The following is a 23,628-nucleotide window of genomic DNA, read 5'->3' as shown; positions in this document are numbered from 1 at the left end:
AACACTTGCTCTTGGGATGTAATAAATAGATCAAATCAAAATGATATCCAGGAAATAAATTGTGTATGTTCTTAAATACTCCTTTAACCTGCTTGGTGAAATGATCAACTGGTTAGTCTAATTGTAACTAGGTGAACAGTATCAGACCCACTTGGGCTTCTTTGTATGTCTTATGTAAATATATGATTTTTTTAAAAGTTTAATGCTCCAAACATTTAACATGTGATCATGCTTACAATGAAGTGAATCTAATTATTATTTATGATAACATACATTTTTGTATTGTAACGATGCATTATGTGAAAGGTGATATATGTGTTTTTATAATTTTCTTTTGATTTTTTAGGTATCTGTGCAACCTAAGTGTGGTCGTTTAGTTGCTTTTAATGCTGGAGAATTTCACGGTGTTGAAGCAGTCCTGAAAGGTCAACGATGTGCTCTGGCTATGTGGTACACTATGGATCCCAACTACAATGAGGTGTCACATATCTATGCTAGAAGGGTGTTTTCCAGAATGGAGGAAGCAGGTACAACAACAACAATAACAGAAAGAAATAATGTACAGAACACAATGAAAGATGATGAAGTTGACGATGCAATAGCAGATGAGGTACAAAATAAAAAAGCTGATGACCAAAATTTACAATCTTCAAGTAAATTTGCATTGAAAGAATCTAAAGATATTGGTGCTGAACATACAGATAATGGATCAGAAGTGAGTACAAGCCAAATAATAAACTCTGTGATGGAAGTAAGATCTACTGACAAGGAGAAGGATGAGTTGTGACCATGATAGAAAGACGTGAAGATATATTTTGTTTGTAAAATTCATATACAGACATATGGTTATTTATACAACTCATGTCAAAAGTTAACAAACGGATTTTTAAAAAAAAATGCAAGCAATTTTAATGTCACTGATATAGAATGTGTTCTCATCAAAAATTAAGTTAGGGCATTATACATGTATTCTTTTAGGCAAGTAAAAAAAGATATAAAATAATCAGGAAGTAGATTTTGTCAGTTTCATAATGGCATTGCCAATTGTTTTAGAAACTTTCTTTTCATTCTGTATGTTACATCTTATTTTAAATTTATCTTTGATGATGAATCTAGTAATTGCCTAGTATCTGATTGTATATGTCTTTCTCCAAAAGCAGGACAATCACATCCACAGCTCAGGCTTTTGTATTTCTTTTAATTTATATTTTTGTTTATTTTGCTTCCAATGCAAAACCTTTTAAATAAGTTAGTCTCTACACATTCAGAATTCGTTTAATGTAATAACAGCTGTGAGTGAGGGTTTTTCCCTAAAATTCTTTAGATCTTCAGCTACATAAGTTCCTTGCCAGAACTAGAACCTTGCATAAATTAGTAGTATGAATAATTTTTATATATGTCAACATGCTTAGTATGTACTGTGAATTCAGTATTTTTTGTTGGCTTCCAGTATTCATGGATTCTTCATCAGTACCAATTACAAATGTTGTAAGGACCCACAATGATTTAATCTTCTCTGGAAACAACAGAAGCCATTTCCCCAGATGTATGACTGTAACAGACCTGCCAACTCTTATGATTTTGCCTTAAGTCTTACGAAATTTACCCATAAAAGATGGACTTACAGTATACAAGCAAAAACTAAGAAAAAATGATCATTACCGAAAATTGCAGAAAATTTGTTCATCGTTTGATTTGGATCTGGGTTTCATGTTAGAAGTAGTAAAATTGGTCAGGGAACCAGTCTAACTTTACAGCAGCACATTAGATGCTTTAAACTGCACATATTTGTTAATGTGAAGCGTCTGCATGAGCAAACTGTTGATCATAGATTATTTTTTTTAATGGCGTCCAGCAAGAGATGCATGATTATGACAAAAGGGGAAATAAGCCTCTTGAAAAGTGTTAATAATTAACACAGAAAAATAAAAAGGAATATTCAGATTCTTGTGAATAAAAGCTGGAAGGGACACAATTATGTTTATTGGACATCACATGCCAATTTGAGTATGACTCGTGGCGGGAAATATGATTGCCGTTGTCATGTGAAATGGAAAAAAGAATTTCCAAGAATTACATCAAGTTGAGAGATAGCAAAAAGCCATTGAGCTCCATAGGGTTTGGAACTAAAATATGTGCAACTGTACTAGTGGTAAATAAAGTCTATGCGTACTTTACAAACTTTTAACTTGAACATAATGTTTATAATATCATCTCTGCACGTTCCGAATACCAAACTTTTAATTATGTTTTCCAGCTTTACAATAACAGTTTATGGTATTTTGTTACACATTACTGAAAACTGGTCAAACTTACGAAAAAAAAAATCAACTGCCTTACTGAGATGGACTTGTCAGGGTTGGCAGGTCTGCACTCTAACAGCATTTTTCATAAAACAATAGAAACTGATACCAACAAAAAGAAGTGAATTCACAGTCATCCAACAGACAGATGCACTAAACTATGTACACGATTTGATCTGAATAGTCAGAAAGAATAATTAAGCCTGATATTACATAGCTATATTCTGAGTTGTATTCATAAACCATATAAAATGACAAAGAAAATAAAATGGAGTTTTGTTTTTATTACCTACCCCTTTTTTAATCTTTCCAAATCGTTGCAGTTTTATAGTGTGAATGACATTCAAAATGCATCATGATCGAGTAGTGGACATCAGAGAAAACAATTATTTGTTTCAGTCTGAGAGTTTGATATAGAGACTGAACACCTGTATCAAATCCCATATCAACCATTAAATAGATATATCATAAACGAATCATGAATATCAATAAAATCTGCCTTCAGGAAAATGGCGAATGCAATCTTGTTCATATTTCTATCCCAAAGAGTTCACAGACATGTTCATATTTCTATCCCAGAGAGTTTGCAGACTTGTTCATATTTCTATCCCAAAGAGAGCTTGGAGACCAGGTGTTTGATATTTCTCTCCCAGTGAGTGCACACTTGTTCATATATCTATTACAATGAGTGTTTGCAGACTTGTTCATATTTCTATCCCAATATTTCCAGATGTTATATTTTACATCCCAAAGAGAGTTTGCAAACTTGTTCATAGTTCTATCGCAAAGGTGCAGACTTGTTCATATTTCTATCCCAAAGAGAGCTTGGAGACCTGTTTGATATTTCTCTCCCAGTGATTGCACACTTGTTCATACTTCTATTACAATGAGTATTTGCAGACTTGTTCTTATTTCTATCCCAGTATTTGTAGACATTATATTTTCCTTCCCAAAGAGAGTTTGCAAACTTGCTCATAGTTCTACCCAAAAGGGTGTTTGCAGACTTGTTAATTTTTCTCCCCAAAGAGAGTCTATGCAGAACCTTTTTAATACTAGCAAAAATGTGCAGTCAGCTTTCTTATTACCATCAATATATTGCATAGATGAGTTAGAGGAATATAATAGTTCAAAAATTTATAGTGAAAATAATAATTCAGACATTCTTTACCATTCATCTCAAGACCATCAAAACATCGAATTGTCTCACAATCAGTGGCTTAAGCAAAAAGGTCTCAAAATGTGCTATTTGAACATGAATTATCTTTTTAATCAGATGCAATGAAAGTGTAACTTGGTTTCAATCCTAGCTTGAAGGCAGACAACATCAAGTTCTTTTTTAATGCACATTCAGATAAGAAAATTACAAAGGCAGGTGTTCTATAAGGATCTGTTTTAGGACCATTACTCTCTCTGCTGTACATCAGTGATTTACCATGATAATACATTCAGCTATCCACCACCATGTTACCTTATATCTACTAAATCAAAATATTGACTTTTTTAAGATATATTAAGGCAAAAGCCATCAGTATGAATGGATTTTGTGTTTCGACTCTGTGCAAATGTGATTGATGACTGCATTACTGCATTGATAAAAAAAATTGTTAAAGTTTACAATGGTTTTGTGTCAGACACTTTTACAAATTTAGCTTGTACATGTAATGCTTCAAATTGTGTATTTTGTCAGTCAATGAATGATTCCATATGAAAATGAAGAGATTTTTATTTTCATCAGTGCATTTTATTTGCGGATTATTGCAAACAACTTTGTTGGAGTTGGAGTATGGGTACTCTAGCATAATCATAGAGATGGAGAATGGGTACTCTGTGGGTCTCTAACAACATCATAGAGATGGAGAATGTGTACTCTTTGGGTACCCTAGCAACGTCATAGAGTTGGAGCATGGGTACTCTAGCAGCATCATAGAGATGGAGAATGGGTACTCTATGGGTACCCTAGCAACATCATAGAGTTGGAGTATGGGTACTCTAGCAACATTATAGAGATGGAGAATGGGTACTCTAGCAACATCATAGAGATGGAGAATGGGTACTCTAGCAACATCATAGAGATGGAGAATGGGTACTCTAGCAACATCATAGAGTTGGAGAATGGGTACTCTAGCAACATCATAGAGTTGGAGTATGGGTACTGTAGCAACATCATAGAGTTGGAGTATGGGTACTCTAGCAACATTATAGAGATGGAGAATGGGTACTCTAGCAACATCATAGAGATGGAGAATGGGTACTCTAGCAACATCATAGAGTTGGAGAATGGGTACTCTAGCAACATCATAGAGATGGAGTATGGGTACTGTAGCAACATCATAGAGTTGGAGAATGGGTACTCTATGGGTACCCTAGCAACATCATAGAGATAGAGTATGGGTGCTCTATCAACATCATAGAGTTGGAGAATGGGTACTCTAGTAATATCACAGAGTTGTTACAATCAAGGACATAAGAGGGAAACATATTTAAATAAAGATTTAAATTACTGTGAGTTTCCTTGTAAGGATTTTGATTCCTTTTTTGTTCATTTCTGCATTAAAATTGTGATTTTTATGTGACTTGGCAAGTTTGCAGTCTAGTTTGGAAACAAACTCTGTACCCAAATTTTTATTATCACTTACTAATTAATAATTTTAGTTTTCACTCAACAGTCATCAATGTCCACTTTTTCCATCATTTTCAAACATTGATGAAGAGTTTTTCTTGAACATGCATACCATTTGTTGTAGAGGGTAACAGGTATACAATACTGTATGGATGACACAGAATATAGAATAGCAACTGGTCACTTAATGTGCAAAATTACAAAACTAATACTTAAAGCCTACTTTTTGTTGTATGTAATTTGTTTTAGCCACTTTTATGGTGCCTCTTCATTCATTACATGTTTGTATAAAAGAGGGTATATAGTCTTGCTTCCTCATTCATTACATGTATGTATAAAAGAGGGTATATAGTCTTGCCTCTTCATTCATTACATGTATGTATAAAAGAGGGTATATTGTCTTGCCTCCTCATTCATTACATGTACGTATAAAAGAGGGTATATTGTCTTGCCTCCTCATTCATTACATGTACGTATAAAAGAGGGTATATAGTCTTGCCTCCTCATTCATTACATGTATGTATAAAAGAGGGTATATAGTCTTGCCTCCTCATTCATTACATGTATGTATAAAAGAGGGTATATTGTCTTGCCTCCTCATTCATTACATGTATGTATAAAAGAGCTCGTATAAAGTCTTATAAAATTTGAAGATCTGCTCATTCTAATGTGGAAAATGAGAAATGAATATTGTCATTATGGGGTTTAACACCATTTTTCAGCCCAATAGGCTAACACTGTGGCCAGTATAACTGGTAAGGAAAGAACCCCGCAAAACCAGAGGAAGAACCAGTGACCCATGAGAAGCTAATGGCAAGCTTTCTCATGTACCCACGTTAGCCAAGCCCAAGACTCGAACCCACACAGAAATAAGTGAGATAGCAGTGATCTGGAACAGTGAGCACTTTAGACTACTTGGCCATTCAGGGCCCTGAGAAAGGAATAAATAGAGTGAGCGAAGAAAAATATATACACCTAAAAATGGAAATACAGGTTTGAATATCATAAATAAGGACAAAGATATTTCCTACAATGGAAAAGAAAATAGTTTGTTGGCAGGATTGAGACATTGCTGAAGTTTTGCCCATGAAATATGTGGCCAAGCATGGGATTTTCTTGTTCCACATCAATACACATGGTTTATTATTTCACTCACATTCCTAAGCAAAAACAATTGGGTTTTAAACAAAGTGGCATCCAATAGGTACAGTCAACACATTCAAAGACAAAGTATCCATTCAGAATTTGGTATTGTTAGAAAGACCATATAATATTTGGGTTAAAAACGTAACTAAAATTAAACAGATAAAAAAAAAATAAACGGTAGATATTGATATCTTGTGTTTGATAACGTCAAGCCAAAAATGTTCCTAGAGTTTTATCTGGATTTGAATAAACTACAAACTAGTTATTGCTACTTGGGCTTTGACTTTAACACTATAACAAGTGAGTCCTGAATGAAAATGATGCTGATATGATCTCCAACATGGCAACCAAAGTGATCATCTAAAAAATCGAGAAGGAGCAGTGGCATTGACATGGGGTTTTCACAAAAGGACTTTTTGTAATGTGCAATTGGTCTTCAGTGTAAATGGTGCAGATCTGACAACCAGCAATGTCGGTGCAATTGTAACTTTGGGGTCAAGTCAGAGGTCATTGCCTGCATCTGTACTTCATTGAGTGTATCAGCACTTATATACAAATGAATTCTGATCAGATTCTGTATTTGGTGTTTATCATAAAACAAGTTGATATTATTTGGACACAGATTTCTGAAACTCAGAGGCCATCACATTGATTTCAAGATCAAAAGCCATGACTAAGAGGTTTTTCATATATTTGTAATCACTTTTGAGCATGATAAGAAAACAAAAATAAATGGATTTTTATCAAATCCAGTTTATGGATATTACCTGAAGAATACCGAATGATGACAGTTCTCTAATTTTGGTAACGATGAAATGGAGACACATGTATTGAAATTCTTTATTCAGGACATGTGGTCAGAGTTTGATTCCCATTCTGGTCTCAGTCTGGCCTTATTCCATTGTCCTTTTATTACAATTGCAATGCTTTTAACAGTATATTTATAATCTATTTCAATGTAGAATTATCATCTGATCAAAAATATTTTTACCACACACTGAGCTCGACATGTTCCCTACCAATCACACCTGCCAACATGGTGACAGACAGACAAACAAAAAGAATCCCATACACCCCGTATAGGATTCTTTTTGTTTGTCTATCTCTCTGCCCTTTTCAAGTACTGTCCATCACAAAATATCAGGAATGCATCAAGTCGCTGAAGTTTTTGATAGACTATTCTGAAACCTGATAAACAGCATGCTTACTTCCCTTCTGACTTGGAGTTGCATGTGGCATACAACAGAATCTTGTTAAGATAGCTAGTCTCAACGTTTTCAGCAAATCACTTTGAAGCTTTATACATGTAATGATCATCTAAAGGAGATGTTCATATCAAGAAACCATTTTTACCCTGTAGTTTTCATTATTGTCATTGCCATTGCATATTTATCTTGCGAATAATGCAGTGTACTGCAGAAATGTTGTGAATGCAACTAATGTCTCACAATTTCTAGTGAACTGTTGTGAAAAAGAGTGCACTGAAGACAAGTCACCCCCAATGTGGTATGACAGACACACTGTCTAGCGATAATGTATAAGTATGCTAAATTTCATTTATTTAACTGAAAGAGATCTGTGATTTTATAGATGAAAAGAAATTGCAGTTGAGAACCTAAAATATTTAACTGTGACCTTAAATAGGGTGCTCAATGTCATACACAACACACCTTCTAACAACAATATATATACAGTACAAAGTTTCATCCGTAAGTCTCAAATGGCTTTAAAGAAAGATATATAAATATACAGTTTCTTTCCAAAGTCTGAAATGGCTTTAAATGACAAAGTATAAATATACAAAATTTCATCCGTAAGTCTCAAATGGCTTTAAACAAAGATATTAAATATACAAAATTTCATCCCTAAGTCTCCAATGGCTTTAACATTAATGAGCAGAAATGAAAGTTCAATGGCAACAAAGATGGATGGACAGAAATGCAGATATTATGTTCCCAACTTTTTGCTAAAAGGCAGGAAAAATAACTCGTACAGATCATGAATCATTACAGACTTGTAGTTCTTATATATCCTATGTTTTCATTGGTAGTTTATTGAGGGAAAAAAAACCCCATAAATTATAAGTATTACAATACAGGGTACAGACTACTAGCTCTATTCCGATAGACCTTCATGATCATGCTTGATGAAATTAGTATACTTTATGATAAGACAGCCAAAACACGCTTACATCCTGTCCACATTCAATCCAAGAGGAAATCTGATGAAAAAGGTATGTTGCATTGCACATATCTGACATATGGTACCACCACACATAGATTGGTTACAATATTCATAAAATAGCCCATAAAATAATTAGCTTCCTGTGATCTAAACTCAAATTTTACTTTGATAATAATTATTCTTAGACAATAGCTATCTCCTTTGAAACCTCTTGCAAAAGCACTGTTTTGCAATAACCAATTTGAAGATAACAAAGAATTTATTTAAGTTTAGGGGCCAACAGTAATAATTAATTGGAAATTTTTTACACGAGAATAAACACTATTATTGCCAGCAATATTTTTTTATTGTAGTAGAATTAGACTTCTGTAGTAGAAATAGAGACCACTGTAATAGAATTAGAGACCACTGTAATAGATTTAAAGACTTCTCTAATGGACATAGCTAGAGACCTCTATAATAGAAATAGAAACCTCTGTAATAGAAATTAGAGACCTGTAATAGAAATAGATACCACTGTAATATAATTAGAGACCTCTGTAATAGAAAAGATACCACTGTAACAGAAATAGAAACTACAATAATAGAAATGGAGACCATTGTACTTGTAATAGAAATAGAGACCACTAATAGAAAGGGACCACTGTAATATAAATAGAAACCATTGGAATAGAAAGAGACCTCTATAATAGAAATAAAGACCTTTGTAATTGAAACAGAGCACTAATAAAAATAGAGACTGCTGCAGTATAAATAGAGACCACTATAATAGATACAAAGACCTCTGGTGGAGTATTGGTAACAAGACTGTCAAGGTGACCATACTGTATGGCTGAATGGTATCTTTTGTTATTTAGGACCAACTAGACATCATAAGAAGTCTTGCAGTGAAACCCCCATGTCAATATGACTTTCTCTTTAGATGAAGCAGTAACAGTTAAATGTTTCAAGATGGTTGCTTATGACTATAGGATTTTACTACAAACCAAAAATTTAACGAGCCATCAATCTCCCATCTGGGAAGACAATGGGACCTCTTTCCCATAAGAAAAATATCCATGAATTGTGGCTTTCATCAAATATAAAGTGGGAACACAGGAAAAGTTATCAACGTTTACCTTCTTGAGCACATTCTTTGGTCAGCTGGTGTCATGTGGCACATGACATCTTGATGAAACATACAATTTTATACGTGTCTCAACGTTAACTGATTTCCTGTACATGTTCAAAATTGAAGTGACACTGTCACATGTGCACAACAAAATGCCTCTTCATAAACAAAAAACTGTTCTTAAGGTGCATGAGTGATTGAATGGAACCATATATATCTGACAGAAATGGCGGTGCTTAATTACTCAACACCAAAATCTAAGGTATAATTTTAGTTGTGTGGGGTTCATCACCATTTTGCAGCACAAAATAGACCGTACATGGAAGCCAGTATTGGTGAAGGAAGAACCAATGACTTCCTGCAAACTACTGGCAAGAAAGCTTTCTCATATACCCATTTAGGTTGAGCCAAGATAGGAACTGATGCAGACAGATGAGATGCATGAGTGATCTGTAAAGGTGAGTACTTAGGCCACTCGGCCCAAAATGGCCCCTGCTATCATATGAAATGAATGGTTGATATTTTCATTTTTCTTTTAAATTTGAGTTAAATATCCAAAAGGCTTCTATTGAGGATAATACATGAATTTAGGATCCATTGACAAGCGAATATTTATATATTTTAAACCTCAATGATTAACAGGAGGATCAGTACATGACCTGTAACATTGTGCACGCACTATATACTGATGTCCGTTTTCACTGTTGCTTGTTGTTTGTGTAGGGCTTGATGCCATTTTGTAGCATAAGATATGCTATACATGGCGAAAACTCTGGAAAGAACTGAACCACAAGAACCTACTGGCAAGCCTTCTCACATACCCACATTGGCCAAACCTGAGACTCAAAGCCATGCAGACAGAGGTGAGATGGCAATGGTGAGTACTTTAGACCACTCGGGGCCCCTTTACTATTGGAAAGACCATCACTCTACTACACTCAGAGGTAAGCTATAGCTAGGGATGTTCATTTGCAAAATGTTAATTTGAATGAACAAAATGACCACATCTGTAGATCTGACAATATCCAATTACACTGTAAAAGGAAGGTTACGTTTTACTTAGTAAGGTATCTAATTTAGGTCAAGATCCTAGTTTATGAATTGATAAAATATGGACAAAATTATGACCAACTAATGTATATATAACAGTAAGTACTTACAAAGAAAAGGTTCTTTTTTGCTGCATAGAATTTGCTTACTATTTAAGTTCCATCCATTTTATACATAAAATTTACCAAAACTTACAGAAAACAACTGTTAATTATTTGAAGGCATATTGTCTGTTAATGTTAAAAAAATATACTCCCATGTATAAAGTCCTGATTCTGTTGACTTCATAATCAAGTTCATTTCCTTTCATCCCCTACTGTGAATTTTTTTTTGGCCAAAGTAATTAAATTTCACTATTCCATAGATGTAACTTTGGGGAGCACTAAAATTGATTTAATCTGTCGGAATCATGAGTGTGTTTATGCTGCTGTACACCTTGTATAACGTGACCATAACCCTGTCCAAATATCAATCATCAATTTATGGGCTTGTAATTAAGGTCAAAGCTCCTACAATAATACTATTTTGACTGCATTTGCCATCTTTTATCAGTGAATGTGGGTGTCATTTGCGTAATGACAGTTTATCAAGGTCATACTGTGTAAAATTGTTAAAGGAACCAATACGCCGATACTTTTCGTACAGGATTAATCAATTAAGAGATAAATGAAGTGAAAACTAAGACTACTATGTGCAATCAATTTCATGGGCACTGCTAAATGGATAAGTTCAAATAGTATGGTGTGGTCTGATCTTTTGTGTGGAATGGTCATGGTACAGTACGGTACAGTACGGTACAGTATGGTATGATATGATATGGTATGGTATGAAAAACATGTAGTGCACAAGTGAATGTTGAGAATACAGGGTCAACGAATATCTGTTTGCTTAATGGAACACAAAGAAATTTAGTTCATTTAAAAATATAAAAATAAAACCACCTTTATTCACAGATTCTTTTCCAAGTTCATGAAAAAACTTGGGAACCATGTATTTATACAGTGTAGCACTGGATACCTTGTTTCAGAGAACTGCCAAATAATTAGTCACAAGAGTATCTGCCTCACAGACAAAGTTCAGTGCTGTCATAAATATCATTCAATTCAAAACTCAGTCCTGTCATAAATATAATTTGATACAAAGTTCAGTACTGTCATAAATATAATTCGATACAAAGTTCAGTCCTGTCATAAATATAATACAAAGTTCAGTCCTGTTATAAATATAATTTGATACAAAGTTCAGTCCTGTCATAAATATGATCAGATACAAAGTTCAGTACTGTCATAAATATAATTTGATACAAAGTTCAGTACTGTCATAAATATAATTCGATACAAATTTCAGTCCTGTCATAAATATGATCAGATACAAAGTTCAGTAGTCATGAATATAATTCGATACAAAACTCAGTCCTGTCATTAATACTGTCATAAATAAAATTCGATACAAAGTTCAGTGCTGTCATAAATATGATCAGATACAAAGTTCAGTACTGTCATAAATATAATTTGATACAAAGTTCAGTGCTCTCATAAATATAATTCGATACAATGTTCAGTGCTGTCATAAATATAATCAGATACAAAGTTCATACAAAGTTCAGTCCTGTCATAAATCTAATCAGATACAAAGTTCAGTCCTGTCATAAATCTAATCAGATACAAAGTTCAGTCCTGTCATAAATATAATCCGATACAAAGCTCAATGCTGTCATAAATATAATCTGATACAAAGTTCAGTACTGTCATAAATATAATCTAATACAAAGTTCAGTACTGTCATAAATATAATTCGATACAAAATTCAGTGCAATATAAATATAATCAGATACAAAGTTCAGTCCTGTCATAAATATAATCCAATACAAAGTTCAGTCCTGTCATAAATCTATTCCGATACAAAGTTCAGTCCTGTCATAAATATAACCAGATAAAAAGTTCAGTACTGTCATAAATATAATCCAATACAAAGTTCAGTCCTGTCATAAATATAATCAGATACAAAGCTCAGTCCTGTCATAAATATAATTCGATACAAAACTCAGTCCTGTCATTAATACTGTCATAAATATAATCACATACAAAACTCAGTCCTGTCATAAATATAATTCGATACAAAACTCAGTCCTGTCATTAATACTGTCATAAATATAATTCAGTACAAAGTTCAGTACTGTCATAAATATAATCCAATACAAAGTTCAGTACTGTCATAAATATAATCAGATACAAAGCTTAGTCCTGTCATAAATATAATTTGATACAAAACTCAGTCCTGTCATTAATACTGTCATAGATATAATTCGATACAAAACTCAGTCCTGTCATTAATAGCAAGATAATGTAATATCTTAATCGGTGAAAAAAAGTTTCAAACATTTTGTGGAAATGGAAACTGGGTACCAATTTCAAGGACTTTCTAGGGCTCAAAACAGTTATTTGACACTTAGGTTTTCGGTACATTAACTTGAAGGAAGAGACATTGGATCTATCTCACAAAACATGATTCAGTATCCAGCTACTTTTAAATGAGACAACAAACACCCAGATCAAGTTACTAAACTCGTGTTTATTATACACCTCAAGTGATTATTTCAAAATAAAAGATGTTTTTATCTTGTTATTTCTCTTTGACTTTGATTCCATCCATCTCCTCTCAATGTACACCAAGTCTAAATATAGCATAGCTGTTACACCTGCAACTGTTGAATGCCATACTAGACAGCAAGGTAGATAAATATGTATCAGTTATGCATATGATACATGGTTTCAGATCAGACTTGGAAAAAGTACTCTTTATCTTGAGTTCTCTAATGATGGGTACATAATTTCTGTAATGATGGGTATAGAATTTATGTAATGATGGGTATAGAATTTATGTAATGGGCACATAATTTATGTAATGATGGGCACATAATTTATGTAATGATGGGTATATCATTTAAGCAATGACATTTATAATACATATAATTAACAATGATTTTCCAAACAAATAGACATTTTTCCAAAACAAAAGTATCATGGAACTGTATTCCTAAAGATGCTTAAGGTCAATTTGACACCTTATGGGATCTATTTGGGTTTTAGCCTGAACACTTACATGAGCTCTCCAATCATTCTAAGCAATTTGGGAAACAGTCAATTATTCAGACAAAATTTGCCATTTAAAAACCAAGCATCCAGACAGATTCACAAGACTCAAAGATAACATGTTTTATTGTACAAAGTATGAGGAATTAAACAGTGAGCTACATGGCTGTCTTGTGTACTGATGGTCTTGTGTACTGATGCTGGTCAAAAATCCTCAGTGATTACAAAGCAATCTATTGCATCATCTAAAATAACATAGAATATTTCAAATATAATGAAATATATTATATTTACTTTAAGAAATCAAGCAATCAATACTTACAGTAAAATTACTACATTTATCAGAATATAAATATAAATAAATATGTTTTGGAACTATGAGATCAACTCATTATATTGTGGAAATCTTTTGAATTTCTCTTGTTAAAAAATGTAGAATCATTAAATGAAAATTGAAAATAACCAACACCATATCCATCACAGACAGGTTAAAAGGTCAAAGGTTAGTCTGACAGTTTCAAGGCTAGGAACTCATCTTCACATGAAAGAAATTCATTGTACTTCATAATTCCATACCTACAAAAAGAGAATCATGTATTAACAATCTGTTGTACTAGTGTAGTCTGTCATATTACTCTAAATCTCTCATGATGTATTAAAGATCTGTCATACTTATTATAAATCTATAATTATTTATTAACAATTTGAAATACTACATGTATTAATAATCTTCATTCAATTGTTAATTTACCACATCCAGTATTAACAATTTTCTCACAACTGTTAAATGTAGTTGTTTGTAGGGTAAAACTAGTGATGTAATACTCACCTGTTGCAATTGCATAGCTTGTAGTTTTCTTGGTGGAAAATACCCTAACTGACCTGTTGCTATTGCATTGCTGTTAGCTTTCTGGGGGAAAAGTGCCCCAACTGGATGACAAAAATTTGTCCTACCTTTAGAATGAACAAGATCCTAGAATATGACATCACCCCTGATCCAACCCACAGATACATTGCCCATGTTCACTGCCCTCCTTTCTTTTTAGGATGCAGCCTAAACTATTGGGACATCACTGTAGGTAGAAGGGGGAATCTAGCAATTGCAACAAGGAAGTATTACATTATGAAAATTAGTTCTACCCCCCTCCCAATATACATTTTAATATCAGTAATACAAAACCTGTTGTCACTGCATAGCTGAATCTGTTAGTTTGGAGGAGGCTGATGATCCCATGGTTGGCCGGTAGAATAAACGACTACAACCAAATAATATAAAATGGGTCACTTTTTAAGCTACAACAATCAGACCCAAGGAAAATATGCCCTTTCTTTGGTAAACTAGAAAAGTTAAAAAGAGAAGACGGTAGTTTCAGATCATGAAAATGTGGATTTCATCACATCCTCCAGAGACTAATGACAGACCCATGAGGTAGCAATGGCTCAAACCTCATGAGTTTAATTTCAAGAAGGAAAGGTCCCTCTCAGGAAGGGATTGATAAGCTCCCCTGATCGGAAATGCCATCCATTTCAAATAGTGGATGCTGAAAGATCAGGTGAACCCTTTAGGAAGAGGAAAAGACGTTTCTACTCTCTTTAGAAGCTGCCAGCTAAAAGCAAAAAGCTCTAACTCGATCAACCCCTATGCAGATACAAGTGAGACTGGAGCACAATCTGAATTGGAGTAACTGATTAAAGCTGGCATTTGTTAAAACCTCGGGCATCCAGCAAAAGAGGTCACAATTCTCAACACAGAAAGAAGGGGCATGTGACTTCTTGTCTCCTAATATACACTACCACTCATGTATTGTCAGGGGAGTGTCATGCAGTGAACTTTTATTTTATCGATGCACCCTTGAAGGGCTAAGAAGATAGCTCTCATTTCCAAATCGCTGATGTGGGAGATAGATTCTTCTTGGAATGTGAACTCTGAAGAATCAGTCTTTCCAGCTCAACATGAGTGCCACATCCGGATTCGGATATATCTGCAAAATGATAGGAGTGTGGTTTAAATGCACGAATGGGGATTCCAGTCAGAAACAGCTCAATTTGTCCACGAAAACAGGTGATGAAAAATCTGAGCAATGAAAGGGTCCCTTTACAGTTTCCAGTTTGTCAAAAGGAGAAAATGGAGAGGGCAAAATGCATTTTACCTGGGGGAACCATGTCCATGGTGGAGTACAAGGTCCCCAGGAGAGAAAGAAAAGGATGAACGGACAATGTAGTCATTGCCCTTGGCACCTCAAACAAGGACAGAATCTTAACTACTCTGTCCAAAGGGACACATACTAATCATGTTTGTCCTGAAATTCATCCACACAAATGATGATGAAAATATTTTTTTTTGCCCCAAGGTTCCAGTGTTAAATCTGCGAGGCAAGCTCTTGTCCCCATGTAAATAAACACTAGACTCTGTTCAGCATCCAAAGTGGGAGGTTTCATTGGCCATGAACAGATATCAATCATATAGTCTGAAGCAGAGACCAAATATCTCAGCATGGAGGAGGGTTTCCCTTTCTGTTTTCTGACAGACATTCCAACACATGATCATGGCCTTTGTGAAAGCACCTAAATCGTAACCGAGTGAGAGGCAACACAAGATTTGGTTGACAGTTAGACCTAGAAAGTTTCTCCAAGCTTGAAAGAATTTTAGTGTCACTAGAGTCTGAAGGGTTGGGACACAGATCACTAGACAAAACACAGTATGCCTCGTTTACCACTTCGTCAAAAGACCAGTTCTCATCCTCCTCTGCTGCCTATTCCAATGGATGCTAGGAGGCATGGGATCCAAAGGAAGGGCATTCCTGTTCTGTATAACTCTTGTGAAACATTGAGGACAGTAAGAATGTTTTCATCCTGAATCATTCCTAGGACTCAGGACTAAATCCTTTTCCTGCAAAGGAGACTTTGGTGGTAAGAGAGACCTGAATCCGTTTCCTGCAAAGGAGACTTTGGTGGTAAGAGAGACCTGAATTCGTTCACTCCGGACATGGAGCTAAAATGTCCGTAGTAGAAGGCTCTGCAATTGGGAGGAAAGTGACTCTCTACCCTCCTGGAGCATTTGGGAAAAAAATCACTGACTTCCTCCTTTCTGGACCCAAAGCCACAAGAGGAAGATATATTCGACAACATGCAGCATTAACCTCTCAAAAATGTTTCCATGATCCCGAAGAAATGATCAGGCTGGGAAAGGTCTCACATCCTATAGGAATTAAGCTCTTCCTTTTTTGGGTGGCTTGATCCTGTTACCGACAATAGGCTCCAGGGATTTAAGATGCTGGCCCCTCCTAAGGGAGGTGGGTGGGGTACAACTCACTTTCAGCCTGAACCAAGCTGTGGGTGAGAAAGTTCTGCTCCTGAATGATACAGCTTGCTCTGTCTTGGCGGAAAAGAGAAGGTGCTGTTCCTCTCTAATGGGAGAGCATGACTCACTATCCACCCATTTATAGCCTCCCTTAGGAGGGGGCCTGCAAACCTTATGTCTCAAAGGAGAATAAGGTAAACAGCCTTCCTGAGATCTGAGGGACCCACAGAAGACTCCAATTTAACTCAGAAAGAGACAGGGAAGGAACTGTCTTCCTTCTTTATGTATGATTAAGTTCAAAGAGGTCCCGAAGATCACCTGACCTGAGAGAGGGAAGTGGGGTTGTACACCCACCTGCACCCTGCCTAACCATTGCTGAAAGAGAATGTTAAAAAGATTAATTGCATTTTCAAGAATCTTCTGATTGCATACTATACAATCTGTAATGCTAAAGTAAATCTATAATCATGTATTAACAATATGTCATACTGCTGAAAACTATCATATTGCATTAACAATCTACATACAGTTTAATCAACAGAAGCACACAAACTTTTTCTAAAGACATATGCACTGAATACTTCACAATCTTTCAAAATGATATTTGTAATTTTCTAATCATAAATTTGGGTGGCCGAATGATCTAAAGTGCTCGGCTTTACTGACCATTGCCATTACAACTCTGTCCGCATGGTTTCGGTTTATGGACTCAGCCCATGTGGGTATGTGAGAAAGCTTGTCAGTAGCTTCCTGTGGACTGATCAGTGTTTTTCCAGGTTCTTCAGCTCCACCTGTTAAACTGGCCACCGTATATGCACTGAAATAAGGCATTAAACCCAAACAACAACAACATCATATAACTGAATTAAAGATGAATTTTCCTTTGATTTCCAATTATGAAGTACTGATGTCCGTTTTTTCAAGGGTGGGTCTTTATGTACTGGCATGGATGGTCTTCATGCATAGACCTGTTCAAATGTCAATCACTCTGATGCCTCCCAAACCATCTACTGTGGAGATGCACAACAAGTACTTTCGAGTTGTGGCTGTGAGTTTATAAGCTTTAACCATCTTGGCACTGCAAAGTGAAGCAAACATAAAGGAGATTAACTGCGCCCCTGAGATGAGTAGAGAAATGAAAAATCATCTGAGTTTCATTGTATTTAAATATAAAATTTCGTCTGGTTTGGCTCATGAGCTTTTAACTATCTCACTAACAGACAGACAGTATTCATATTGGACACGGTGCAAACACATCTGGTCATCTTCGACTATATTCATCCCTTATCAAACCAAACGTTTTTTTTTGTTGATAAACATAAAATAGCCTTGTCGCAAGTGGCACATCCCAGAATCGATACTCAACTAAAAAAACAAATCATTTTGAAACCTGGATGTAGCGGTTCTCTTGGAGGTGCCATAATTATCCTCGTCCTAGAATGGGATCTTAATACAACAGCAGCAGCCAACCTCATGAAAAAGCCTTTCCCCAAAGACATTCGAAAACGAAAAAGAGATGCAGGACCAGGTCAAATCCCCAGTAAAGAAAAGTCCCAAGAAAAAATCTATCCGAAAAAGAAGCAGTGCTGCCCGGACTCAACTTTACTCCCCTAAACCGCGACCTTCGGTGACCGTGTCTCCAGCATCTTCTTCATTTTCGCCACTGCTCGTGGTGCCAGCCAAACCCGATTTGATACGCGTCTTTCCCAGTCTGATGAAAAAATGGAAACCCGTTTCTAAAGAACTTCTCCGGCGACGACCCCATCATTCTTCTTTATCAGCAGCATTAGCCGTGAAATAAAAGTCCTCTCACCAAGACCAAAGTCCAAGAAAGATAGGAATGTTCGAGTTAACGGGATTTATACAAGAAATACTGTCACGATTTAGTCCGTTCCAGACCACTCAACGTCGAGTGATGCCCATCATGACAATAATACGACATACCGACAATCAGTGAAGACGTATTCCAGTATAAAATGATCCGTGTTAGGCGATTCACTTCAGTGCTTTTATGCACCTGTAATAAAACTATGTCACCCAAAAGAAATGTACACCAAGACCGTCACTCTCCTGTCAAAAAAGGAACAGTCAAGAAATATATCATCGATTCCGTATGTGAATGTTGAGTGAATGTCTTGAAAGGAACGACACCAATGTCTAAACATCATAAAGAACGCTTAGCAAAGTATCGAAACGTTCCTTGCCAAATGGTCAAAAAGAAGATAGCCATCAGTCAAAAAAAAAAAGATGTTGGTGCAACGCTGAGGAATTTCGCCCTGGCTCTTAAGACGCTTGCTTAGAGGAGTGGTTGCTCCCGTTTTGGTTGATTGGAATATTTTGCCAACGCTCCGAGATGAGAAGGAAGAGCTAGAAAATTAGAAGAAGCCCTTCTCTTTAAAAGACGTCATACGTGTACTTTGGAATTTCATGGAAGGACGAAAGTTAACTTTAGTGCCCTACAAACGATGGATGGAATTCTATTGTTGGCAAGCACAACGGAACCCTCATTTAACTCCCAATCATAATCTGACTGAGATGTCACAGTTACAACACGAATTACAATCATTGATAGATCGTACCGATACCGAAAAATCGCACCGATACAAAAAAATCGCAACTGTACTTCTAAACTTGCGACGCCTTCAACTCTTTCACCATAAAGCTCTAGACAAAATAGCTAAAAAAACTACTATACCGACACTGAAAGATTTCAAGGCCATGATGAAAAGCCAGCCACCACCACCGCCACAACCACCTCAAGGCAGTCAAGACAGACTCGCCTACACGGATGTCAGAAGGAGACGTACGAGAAATCTTTCCAACACCGTCGGCTCCCATCCCTAGAAAGATTTAAGCGTCCTTCTTGACCCCTTCACCCACTTCGTAACGAATAGAACTCAAAGCTTAGCTTAATAAAAAAATGATGTCGACTCATACTTCGACAGAAGTCGAAAAGAGAGAAGAGAAACCAGAAGTGGAAAAAGAAAGCAAGAAAGAGTGACCCCTTTGCCACAAATACCATCATCACCACCCTCGGCTCCGACTTCTGTGGCACAACATACACGTCAGGCAGTTTCGAAACAACCCCACGACAACAAGAGTAGCATCAGTGAACAGTGGGTGACTTACTGAGCCGCCATGATGGAGAACCTTTTAGCTAGCAGTTACTAAAATCCAGCCCATCTTACGGATTACGGAGAGTTCAACAATTGTATTGTACTGCCAGAAGCCAACTGAATAGTATACGCTTACCCCAGGTGCAACGATGGTTGCAAGACCAAGCAACGTACACGTTACACAAACCCATTTGGCAACAATAATCCAGAAGTCGCACCAAAGTGGTGAGTATTGATCATAAATGATAAGCTGATTTAACCGATGTCTCCCTTAAAACTGGCAAACAGACTAGGCACCCATTTTCTGAACCAAGCTTTCCAAAAAGAATTGAAGAAAAGAGACATCCATTTTTCACTACCAATAATCCCGAAATGAAAGCCTGCATCGTGGAACGCTTTCGACGCGCGTTAAAATAATGCATGTGGAAGCTTAATGACACATCCCTAACAGAAGATGGCAATCCTCACAATGCGGGATTTAACGACCATCGAAAGAAAATTCTACAGGGGCTAACTATGAACTGATGGATCGTTTGAATTTGGACATGTAGTTGCACGACAAGTATTTATAAAACGGAGTGAATGTCTGCCTGTGACTGACTCGAAGCAGTGCTGTTTTCCATTTCATGGCCAATGTGAACGAGTACAAACCAAAAAGCCCGACTCTACGTACGACGTATAGAAGTGTTACCATAAGTGGAAAACGACATCAGTCACACTTTGAGCAAAACGACCACCAAGTATCCCATATGAAGAGTGGAAGTGAAAACCTTCACCATTGCCGCTTTACCCCGAGCCAAGATAAAAGATCATCTTTTCCGAGGATAGTTACCCAAGCGTTCAGTCATTGGCATGGTCAGCAGTGAAGCTCTGAACGGAGCCATCACTAAAAATCCTTTCGAGTTTACGCACTACAAAGTGACCAAGATAGAATTCAATCGAAATGACCAGACGTTTCGTACCAGGCCCTTCCAACATTGCTTTGAACCAAAAACTTACTTGTGATCTTAATTGTTCCTATAAGAAGCTACGGGACAGTTAGGTACTAATAGCAGCCACGTCATTTCGTACGACGATTATGCAGGACATTTTGTGAGCCTTTGATTTCACTCCAGACTAAGGCAGCGATGAGGGCCACTTCCTCCTTATCAAATCCGTCCAACTTCGAGTAGAACTTCAGTTTGTAGAAGTTCTACCCAACACGGTGAATGTCATCTTGTGTCCAGAATTTGAAATACTCTAGGCATCAACAGTTTGGGAGAACAAGAAGAATTATTCTCGTTTTGCTAAGTACATGGCTGCTGACCTACGAACATAATTATGGAAGTCAAAAAGTTCATCCCAGTCAGATTAAACACGATAAATTTGTGATGGTATATGATGTGTGTGATTGTAGTTTTGTTGGATTTCATCTTCTTCGCTTACACTCTAAGTAAATACAAGGTGGTTTACAAAGTGTGTCAAGGGGTGTGCATTGTATATAAGGTGATTGAGAGTCTGTTTGCAATTCTGTCGGATTTCAACTTCTTCGCGTACACTTTAAGCTAAAACAAATCGACGTGTGTGTGTGTGTGTGTGTTATAATGTGACAATTTAAACTTAAATCCTTTAGAGATTATCCTTCCCATTTGACCCTGTAAGTCCTTTTGACTCATTAAAACTCTTTTTGAGGCCATAGACTCCCCCACATATTAACTCTATGGTCTGTTTAATATAGAATTTCCCATACTAACTTAAACAAGCGAGTAGTGAGGTTAACTCGAACACTGTTACTATGTAACCACCCAATTGACGTCAGCCACCTGTAACAGTGCAACGATTTGAGGCTATAAGTATATTCAAGGATTCTACATATGATTTTCCTACAAGTTGAGTCTATAAATAGATACTATGGTTTTTCCGTAGGATATTCCTACAAGTTGATGCTATAAATAGACACTAGGGTTTTTCCATAAGATTGTCCTACAATGTGGGGCTATAAATGATGCTTGATTTTTTCCATAGGACTTTCCAACAAGAGAAGAACCCCAAACGACCTTTTTCATGGCCACTCACTTACCTAGAAAAGATATATTCTTTCGCTATTGCCCAAAGACGTTTGTTGTCTTTGCGTTGTATACGTATTTGTTTCTTTGTTTGTGTATGTATTGTTTGTGTCCATAAAAACCTCACCCATTTTAAATTCGCATTTGTCCCTAAATTGCCATTCTCAAGTTACATTTCCCTTTGTCCCAATAGTGCTTTTCCCATGTTAAATTTACGTTTGTCACCCTTGTCCGAATAGTGCCATTCCCATATCAAATCATTCCCATTTGTCCACTTGTCCCTATAGTGCCATTCCCATGTTAAATTCCCCATTGTTTCTATAGTGGGATTTTTAACTTTTTGTGCCACATATCACTACTGACGACGGAACAAAGGCGAGTGACCACTTATCACTGCTGCTGTAGCAAAACCGTTTCTGCCTGTGAGTCTCTTGAAACAGAATTTAAGGGTCACTATGATTTTGATATCATTATCTTCCGTACTATTCACCTAAATAAGGTGTACGATTGGCATTGGGCGCAAGGTAAAATGGTCGGGCAGTATCTCTGAGCAACAACTAGCACTGTTGCGGTTATCGTAATTACGTATTATATCTACTGGCAAACAACAAAAAAGAAATATTTCAAGGCATCATCACGCTCATTTTGCTTCATGACTGTGCCTCTCTTTCGGGCGTCAGGCATATGGAAATGGCCATCACAAAACCCGCCTATTGTAATAGCCAGGATGGAACCAATCTATGAATCAATACACAATAGAACAATGCCGTTTACGAGGACTTTCGTAAATAGACGAATTGGATAGTGCCCTAAAACAGCAAAGATTATGATTCATTCAGAGACGCGCTGAGAGAGAATAATGTCACTGAACCTGAGCATGGGACCGCGACATATGACTTTTCTCAGAAACGAGAGTGTACTAAAGACATTGATTCGAGCAGAAGCTGAGTAACCGGCCGTACTATGTAAAATGTTTCCGGTCATATTTGTTGCCGCTTGCACTATACTTAAGCGTCAACTATCGTACGTTACCGGCCAAGTCCCACCTTTATGTTATATGCCATCAACTTAGAGCTCAGCACTCAGCCAACCATATCGTCCAACTCTCACAAGATCTCCTGTCGCTGATGTACGTGTTTCTGCACAGAAGTCAGAAGAGACGTCAAACATGTATGTTGAATAGTTGTTGAGTAGATTTGAAGACCTGTCAAAAGCTAGTATTGGCTATAAACTGGTTGTGAGTGAGGATCGAATGACCTCTAATACCATTGATGTCCTGGCAGGCAAAACCAACAAGATCAAGACAGACAATGTTCTTACAGACAAGAGAAGCGTACTTCATCTACGTGACCACCTCTTGTAGTTGATTGCTTCTGGCGCAGCAAAAGCATACCCTGGCCGACATCTCACTCATGACGGCCTTATTAATTACAATCTCGCAGATGTTTCCCTACTTCGGTTATATGCTGTTGAGATCAGTCACTCTCTGCAAATGACAACATATATAAAAATACAAACGATCTATAAAAATTAATCTGTTCAGTCAAACATCTTGAACAAACATCTGCGTCCGCCAGTATTGCAAGTACGCATACATACTGACGCATCCCTTGCCGTGGCCATGGTAACTTGAAAGTATGTTCAAATCATCGCTGTGACT

At 36.5% G+C, this 23,628-nt stretch overlaps 1 protein-coding gene across 1 annotated transcript in view; it reads left to right on the top strand.

Annotated features, from left to right (window-relative positions):
• Nucleotides 1-2,566, top strand: part of LOC149785076 (prolyl 3-hydroxylase 1-like) — a 75,125-nt gene extending 72,559 nt beyond the window's left edge. Inside the window, exon 18 of the mRNA XM_089931273.1 lies at nt 347-2,566. Coding sequence (XP_089787399.1) covers nt 347-787 — 441 coding nt within the window. The 3' untranslated portion in view covers nt 788-2,566. The remainder of the gene's footprint in view (nt 1-346) is intronic.
• Nucleotides 2,567-23,628: the final 21,062 nt, after the last annotated feature.

This window comes from Sinohyriopsis cumingii, chromosome 13 (genome assembly GCF_028554795.1).
Source record: "Sinohyriopsis cumingii isolate HCF-2022 chromosome 13, ASM2855479v2, whole genome shotgun sequence".
NCBI classification, from domain to species: Eukaryota; Metazoa; Mollusca; class Bivalvia; order Unionida; family Unionidae; genus Sinohyriopsis; species Sinohyriopsis cumingii.
Note: the sequence above shows the minus strand (reverse complement) of the source record. Positions and strands in the feature narration are given on the sequence as shown.